At 36.8% G+C, this 8,588-nt stretch overlaps 1 protein-coding gene across 1 annotated transcript; it reads left to right on the plus strand.

Moving 5' to 3' along the window:
- Positions 1-826: 826 nt before the first annotated feature.
- LOC126718550 (potassium transporter 6) lies at positions 827-7,700 on the plus strand. The gene is made up of 8 exons (XM_050420812.1): positions 827-1,092; positions 1,224-1,713; positions 1,803-1,856; positions 4,029-4,289; positions 4,388-4,440; positions 5,821-5,947; positions 6,040-6,294; positions 6,543-7,700. The coding sequence occupies exons 1-8, from the start codon at positions 1,054-1,056 to the stop codon at positions 7,601-7,603; spliced, it is 2,340 nt and encodes a 779-aa protein (XP_050276769.1). The 5' UTR covers positions 827-1,053; the 3' UTR covers positions 7,604-7,700.
- The last annotated feature ends 888 nt before the right edge of the window (positions 7,701-8,588 follow it).

An 8,588-nucleotide genomic window follows, 5' to 3' on the forward strand; every position in this document is an offset into this window, starting at 1 on the left:
AAAGATCCTATGCATAGTCTAGTCTACTTCTACGCTCTCTACCCCTCTTGGTCATGTCATTATTCATTTTCTAAAAACTCTCTACCAAACCCGTACAAAGAATGTAACAAAAAGGAAAATAAATAGTCTTCCACTCTTAACAGTTTTAACAGTTTATTTTATCAAAAAAAAAAAAAAAAAAACAGTGATTTTGCTGTAGGAGCATTAAATTTAGATGCAACCTGCCAAATGGTCTGTATAAATTATGATATTTAGCCTCAGCCTCCAATTTTCACTGCTGAATTTCAGACCACTTCACCTCAAACAAAGTTGTGTAAAAAAACAAAGAAGTTAAGAACAACTTTCCCTCTCTCCTAAACCCAAAACCAACCAACCACTACTACTACTACAACTACAAAAAGAAACCATCTTTCTCTTTCATTCTCTCTCTCTCTAGAACTGTGACACAAAATATTCTAATCCTGTGAAGTTGTTGTAGTTGTAGTACTACTACTACTAGAAGTTCTCTGATTATTACAAAGGTTTAGGCCGTGTGGCTTTTCGTGTTTGTTTCAGTTTTTTGATTTTTTTTTTTTTTTGGTTTATGTCGCTGTTTCTAATGGTTGTTCACCTGCTGTGCACATTTTTTTTTTTTTTTGAATTTTGTTTAAATTAAACAAAGTAGTACAATTTTTTATTATTTAAATAATTGAATAAAAAATTTCGTGTGTATATCTGATTATCCGAGTAGCTATAGCCTATAGCTTGCTTCTTCAAAGGACTAAACTGGTGGAGGCGTTTTTTAATCAACTGGGATGTGATTGAATTCCTTCTATATGAAGTAAAAAAACATCACTTTCTTTCAAATCTTTCTGCAACCCATCGTTGATCTAGAAAGTCGTCTCCTTTGTCAAAACAATAATAATTTATTTTTTGTTTTGTTTTTTTCAATATTGAGTATAAGTACATAAATTGGTGTTTTTTGGCAAATGGGTCTTCCTTGAATCTCTTAAAATTCACAGCTACAAACAAAGAAAAAAAAATGGGTTTTTTGAGTCTTTGAGAGCTCCCATCATGGATCTGGAAACTGGGGTTTATCAAAACCGTGCTAAGGTGAGCTTAGGAGTTAGGAATTTTCATAAAACATGCATTAATTTCTGATCAAGTTTGTGCTTTTCAGACATTTTGAGTGAAACCCAGTTTGTGTTTTTTTGTAGTAAAGTTGTTTTGTCTTTTTGTAGCAGGTGGATTCATGGAAGACAGTGCTGACTTTGGCCTATCAGAGTCTTGGTGTTGTGTATGGAGATTTGAGCACTTCACCTTTATACGTGTATCAAAGCACATTTGCTGGCGATGATATTCAACACACAGAGACCAATGAAGAGATTTATGGTGTTTTGTCCTTTGTGTTCTGGACACTCACTTTGATTCCTTTGCTTAAATACGTTTTTATTGTGCTCAAAGCTGATGATAATGGTGAAGGAGGGACATTTGCTCTGTACTCGTTGCTGTGTAGACATGCCCGAGTCAGCTCACTCCCCAATTTCCAATTGGCAGATGAGGAACTTTCTCAATACAAGAAGGACAACAAAAAATTGTGCAATACTGGGTTGGGATCAAGCTTGAAGTCTATGTTGGAGAGGCACAGGGTTTTACAAAGGTTTCTGCTTGTTCTGGCTTTGGTTGGGACTTGCATGGTTATTGGTGATGGTGTGCTTACACCAGCTATTTCTGGTATATTATATGTGCTTTTAGTTCTCCTGGGTTTTAATTTAAAGTTTGAATTTTTCTTGTGACTAAAATGATTGTGTTGGTTGGTGCAGTTTTTTCTGCGATTTCCGGCCTCGAGTTTTCTATGTCAAGAGAGCAACACAAATGTAAGGTTCTTGAATCTTGACTTTGTCTTTGTTTTTATTTGATATGTGAGTTGTTTGTTGAGACTACCTGTATGTATAATTAATGGTTGAATAGCTTTTGGGTTATTTTCTCCATTAATAATTTGTTAATTGAATCTTTTGTCATTCAAATTGGTGGATTTCAGCAGTGTCAATTTTAAGCTTCTGTTGTTTAGTCCAAATTTTCCACAATCTATTAAAATTTCCAGATTTTGAGTCTGAACTGTTGTGCAGGTTTTTCAGGGTTTCCATTATGCAAACATTTTACTGGTCCTATATCTGCTGCTATTGTTTCCATTAATCAATCATTATCTTCTCCTTTCTTTTCAATATCCTGGGAATTGCTTTTGTTTATACTCATGATTGTCAACCCACCCGTTCTCTCAAGACTGACTGTGCTGTGGAGCCCGCAGTGTAATTTGTCCATTCAGGTTGCAAAACTATATGTCCACCAATAACATGATAAACTGGCTTGCATGGATGGAGAAGCATAGTTTTTCTTCTCTGTTTTTTTCCCCACCATTTTTCCTTTTTTTTTCTTCTTGAGAATTGAAAGTGCTTTCCTTTGTTTTTAATTACCATATATGATATAACTCATGGTCTTGCATATCTCCCTTGGGGATTATGAATAACACATAGATTAAGGGTTGAAAACTTGTTTGTAAGACCTCTAATTTCTCAAGCAGTGGGTCATCGCCATGATTCAAATTCTTTGCCTTATTTTGTAGCACTCTAGGCAAGCGCCGATGATGGAGAAATTGAATACCAATTTCACTATTTTGAATAGATTCCTCTTTAAATATTACTTTTTTTGAGTGGATGTGGAGATATTAATTTTCAAACAAAAGAAGTCGTCATCATACCCACCCCCACGGTAGCTTAAGAGTTGTTACAAAGGGTTTAGGGATGAAAAAGGAAACACTGCAGTTTCCATGTTCCAGCTCATTCACCAGAATCCCAAGTATTAGAGAAGCTATGCTGAATATCTGAAGATCCTTGGTTGACTACAATTTCTATGATATTGTCTTTGACTCACAGTTAAAGGAAGGGAAGAGAGGTGCCCAAGAGATTTTCATGCTTCAGATATTAGTCCCTGTATACCAAAACCTGTCAAAAGAAGGTCTTTGGTTTCGTCTTGTTGACAGCCTCTTTCTTTTAGATTTCATCTTGTATTAGGTTGGACTTACACTTGTGATAAATAGATTATCTCTGACATAGGCTTAATTTGGTATTGGGTGGAGTTTTAGTGGCTGCATAATCTAGAAGTAGGCCAGTAGAAGCCCAACACATAAAAACAGTGTTAATTAGAAGCTAAGTGGACTACAAGGAGATGACCTTTATTCAAAAATTTAAGTGGTACCATACTGAGTGCTGATATGCCTACTCTCGGAACTTGTTTAAATATCAGGACCTTGGTTTGAGTGAGAGGAAAACTGACATTGGGAGATTGTAATTTTGGTCACTATATTGTTGCAACTATATTGCATGTTTCTTTCTGTTAAAGTGTAATATGATTATGACATATTTAAGAAAGCAATACGATAAAAGAAAATATTCTCTCTTTTTTAACACATTTCAGTGGAATTTTTAATTGAAATATCAAGATTCCAATGATGTGAATACCTTCCATGATTTATAGTGGATCAATTACAAGGTTCAAGTTGATAAGGAGGCTAGTTCTTCTTGTCATACCACCACTACTAGTTAAGACTTCAATCTCAAGAAATGCAACTCCAATTAAGTTGAGAAGCTTGGTCTTTATTCAAACTATGCCAGTTTTCAAGATCGGAGCTATCAGCCACTCTCCCCATCTTCAGAAGACAATTTCTATTTTATTTTCTACTCGACTAAATAGAACAGGGCCATATAAGTTGATACAAATTTATCTGGTGCAAATCTATGGGATATATATAGGCATGATCCAGTGGCCCTTTTTATGGAAGTGTTAAAGAAAAACAACCCTTGAGCTCATAGAACAAATAGGTTCAAGAAATATGAGTTTTTGCGTCACTATAGGTCCCTAACTTGCCCATATCCTTTATTTAACTGCCTGCATTGGCAATTAAATTTGGCAACTCTTAGTTTGTCTCTTTTATTCTGTATGGCATGCCGTTATCTTTGTGTTTCCTCCTGACAGTTTGATAATTTTTGCAGATGTAGAAGTTCCAGTTGCATGTGCCATACTGATAGGCTTGTTTGCCCTTCAACATTATGGCACTCACAGGGTCGGGTTTTTGTTTGCTCCTGTAGTTTTGACATGGCTTTTCTGCATCAGTGGCATTGGTATATATAATATATTTCGGTGGAATCCTCATGTCTACAAAGCACTTTCTCCATATTACATGTACCAGTTTTTAAGGAAAACTCAAAGAGGAGGTTGGATGTCCCTGGGTGGAATTTTGTTGTGCATAACAGGTAACTATGAACTTTTGATGGTTAACTTTGATTCTATTGCCATTACTAGCAAAGTAGTTCGTTTGTTTGTTTTCTTATTACCCATTTTCTCTTTCCAGGTTCTGAAGCCATGTTTGCTGATCTTGGACACTTTTCACAATTGTCGATCCAGGTATGTCATTTAACAACTCAATTTATAAACTACACCACCTTATCTAATTAACTTGGCATGGCTTATTATCTCAACAAATGGACCTTGTAGCATATGAGTTTCAAGTTTATGACATTTTGCAATGTTGTTGAGATTGGACTTTGTACAGTAGTATCAACCCTTTTATAAGCCCGTGTTTTTCTTTTTTACTTCTGATAATCGATAAGCCTGTGCTCATTATGTGTTTGAGACATTCAAACCCTAGCCTGTAGAGTTCATATCCTTTGAAATGTAAATTCCCCTCCCCCCTTCTTTTCTTCTCCCCTTGAATGCTGCCTTGATCACAGTTGTCCTGCAAACTGCAAAGCAGAGTAACTTCAAGGCATATTGGTTAGCCACATCAGTATCTGGCTGGCTGATGTATGTTGGCTATATGGGACCATTTTCTGATAAATCCATCAATGCAATGCAGGGCAATCATTCAGTACCTATGATGAAGCTAATTTTGATTCTCTTATTGTGTCATGTATCTTATATTGTGTTAATGAATTAAGAATATTATATAGCTCTGGAAATCAATGTGGAAGATGTCTAGCCAACAATTTTGCTTTACCAATCTTTGTAGTAGTGGCTAAATCTGATTTTGGAGCAAATAGGTTATATTGGTAGCTTTGGGTTCACTATACGCTATTAGTATGTTGACCCAATTTAGACCTACCGTTGGCACTGTAAATATATGTTAGATTGTAAATATATAAGAAAGCTGTAGGTGGTGATCTCTCTTCTTTTTCCTTGTGAATTTCCTCATATTTCTCTTGCTCTTTCTGCACACACCCATGCTAAAGATTTTACAAAAATTTCCTTGTTGAAAGAAACTTCTCGCAGTTTTGGTTAAATGTTTCTATCTCTCATAAAACATGAGCAACTGATCTGATAGTGATCTGATGGTTGTTGGTTTTCCATTGTGTCTGGATTCCATCTATACATCTCCTAACATGAGAATTCTTTAAACAAATAAAAATCAAATGAGCCATTGAGCTCTTAGAGGATGGTGGTCTACAAGATCAAGGGAATTAACTAAATTTTTTAAGTGAATCATCCTCAAAGGTGAAATGCAATGCAAAAGAAGAAAAAAAAAAAAAAACAATAATTTATGCCATTTGAGAAATTACCTTACAAAAACAGTGCTCATGGTAAGATGTACAGACTAAATTAATGCATAAGCATAGTGTTAAATTCTTAAACATTTGTAAGAACTCCTTATTATTATTATTTTTAAAATTAATATTATAATTATTAAACATGCAGGTTGTGAGAAATGAATAAGGTCTCTTATTTGTATCCAGGCTAATGCCACTTAGAGAACAACTACATTTCTAATAAATGTACAATTTTCTACAGATTGCTTTCACGTCTGTGGTTTATCCAGCATTGATTCTTGCATATATGGGGCAAGCTGCCTATCTGTCCATGCATCATAGTCCTGAAATCCAAGTGCACCGAATTGGATTTTATGTGTCTGTACCCGGTAGGTACCTTGACCTGTTAGTGAACATTATATAATTTGGATTACAGGAAGGTTCTCTGCTAATCAGAAATGGCCCATGCTTTTTCTTCCAGAAAAATTTAGATGGCCTGTTCTGGTGATAGCCGTACTTGCTGCAGTGGTGGGAAGCCAGGCCATCATCACTGGAACTTTCTCGATTATTAAGCAATGCTCTGCTCTGGGTTGCTTCCCAAAAGTGAAATTAGTCCACACTTCATCCAAAATCCATGGTCAGATTTATATCCCTGAGATCAACTGGATCTTGATGCTGTTATGCTTGGCTGTTACCATTGGTTTCAGAGACACAAAGCGCTTGGGTAATGCATCAGGTATGACAATAATTGTAAGTTGTTGGGTCAAGAATAGATCCTATTTCCGGAAAAAGTTTACCAAAAGGATTTTGCTTATTTCAAATTGAGATTTTGCATTAATACTTTTCAACAATTAGAATCCACTATTAGAACCTATTTGTTTGTCAAAAGAGCAATCGTTTTCATTTGGAATATCGTTTGGGATTCCACCTTATCTTTCAATGCTTACAGCAGAAATCCTTAACCTAATGCTTTGTGTGAAACAGGTTTGGCAGTTATCACTGTCATGTTGGTCACCACCTGCTTAATGTCTCTTGTTATTGTCCTATGTTGGCATCAGAGTGTCTTACTTGCATTTTGCTTCGTAGTCTTTTTTGGAACAATTGAAGCTCTCTACTTCTCAGCTTCTCTCATCAAGTTTCGCGAAGGAGCCTGGGTCCCCATTGCCCTTGCATTTGTCTTCCTAATTGTCATGCACGTTTGGCACTATGGCACACTCAAGAGGTATGAATTTGATGTGCAAAACAAGGTCTCCATCAATTGGCTACTCAACCTTGGTCCCAGCCTAGGCATTGTACGAGTCAATGGCATTGGTGTCATACACACTGAGCTTGTGTCTGGCATCCCTGCAATCTTTTCGCACTTTGTCACCAACCTTCCTGCCTTCCACCAAGTCCTGGTTTTTGTCTGCATCAAATCTGTCCCAATCCCACATGTTAGACCTGAGGAACGCTTTCTAGTTGGGCGCATTGGCCCTAAAGAGTACAGGATATACAGGTGCATTGTACGATATGGATATTGTGACGTTCACAAGGATGACATGGAGTTTGAGAAGGACCTTGTATGTAGTATAGCAGAGTTTATACACTCCAGTAGCATTGGAACCAATGGAACAATTGAAGAATTAGAGAAGGATGAAGATAAAATGGCAGTGGTCGGGACGTGTTCTACCCATGAAGATGGGATTCAAATCAGCGAACACGACATCAACAGCACAGAGACAGTTGGCACATCAGAAGTTAGGGAGATAAGATCACCACCGGTGATGCAGCGAAGAAAAAAGGTAAGATTTATCGTGCCAGAGAGCCCGAACATTGACACAAGTGTGAGGGAAGAATTACGGGAGCTGATGGAAGCTAGGGAAGCTGGGATAGCTTACATATTGGGACAGTCATACATGAAAGCAAAGCAAGGATCTAGCATGATAAAGAAGCTTGTAATAAACTATGGGTATGAGTTTCTGCGTAGGAACAGCAGGGTAACCTCCTATGCATTTAGTCTACCGCATGCATCTACTCTGGAGGTAGGGATGGTCTACAATGTTTAATTTTTGTTTACTCAGTGCATCATGTACATGTTGTAATCTTATGCAATAGTGAAAGATCACCACCTTTGGATGGTGGATGAAAGAGCTTACACACGAAGTTTAGTCATTTTCTCAGCCTAGGTCTTTAGCTCACCCCAGCTCTCTTTTCGAAGACATAAAACATAGAAACTGGACTTCAAATTGCAGAAGTTTTTCCCATAGATTCTTACACTTGAAATAGGGCATTAGTTTTGCATTTTGTTAATAACATTTGTGAAAAAAAAAAAATTGAGCTAAGAACTAGTACATTTGGCTTCATACTTCTAGCACATTAATACATCTGTGGCCTGTCAGTAATGCTCCATATGTAAACAACTTAGTTTTGGCTTTGACGTTTTAGAAATGGTCTCTGAAACTTAAGCTTTGCCTGTTCGCATCTGCTAAATTGCTAATGTTTATGGCTTTAGTTAAGTTTGGGAACACATCGCTCATTCCAATGGCAATATGACATTTTCTTCTAACCCTTTCCTTGCCAAATATAAAGGACTATCAATTATAATGGCCTTAGGGCCTTCGTCAACAGCATGATTTTTTTTTTCCTTTCTTTTAATCCCCCATCCCCTCCAGCAGGATGAGTGAACAATTTATTTCACAAGTCCGGACATCCAACAGGACACTCACTTTTCAAAACTCCAATCTAAGACTCTACAATTTACTACACAAATCAGATTAAGGAGATAACACGTACAATTTTAACATTAGCTAATACAAATAGTCTCACTTCTCAAATACAACTAGAGCTTTCCCTTTACTCAGTCAAGATCTTATCACAATGGATCACAACATTTCTTTGCTGCCATTGTGATGTATAACACTACACAGAGCAAACATATCGACCACATATAGCAGACTTTTCCCCCTCAAATCAGACCCACTTCAAGCTATTATGTCATCCCAATTCAACTTACGACACCAGAGCATGATACTCTTCCAGAATCCAAATCCT

This window comes from Quercus robur, chromosome 3, assembly GCF_932294415.1.
Source record: "Quercus robur chromosome 3, dhQueRobu3.1, whole genome shotgun sequence".
NCBI lineage: Eukaryota > Viridiplantae > Streptophyta > Magnoliopsida > Fagales > Fagaceae > Quercus > Quercus robur.

Excerpts from the sequence above, each read along its gene's own strand:
- LOC126718550 (XM_050420812.1), top strand. The coding sequence starts at position 1,054 with ATGGATCTGGAAACTGGGGTTTATCAAAACCGTGCTAAG. Across the intron at positions 4,441-5,820 it reads TTTCACAATTGTCGATCCAG|ATTGCTTTCACGTCTGTGGT; the intron begins GTATGTCATTTA and ends AATTTTCTACAG. Across the intron at positions 5,948-6,039 it reads ATTTTATGTGTCTGTACCCG|AAAAATTTAGATGGCCTGTT; the intron begins GTAGGTACCTTG and ends TTTTTCTTCCAG.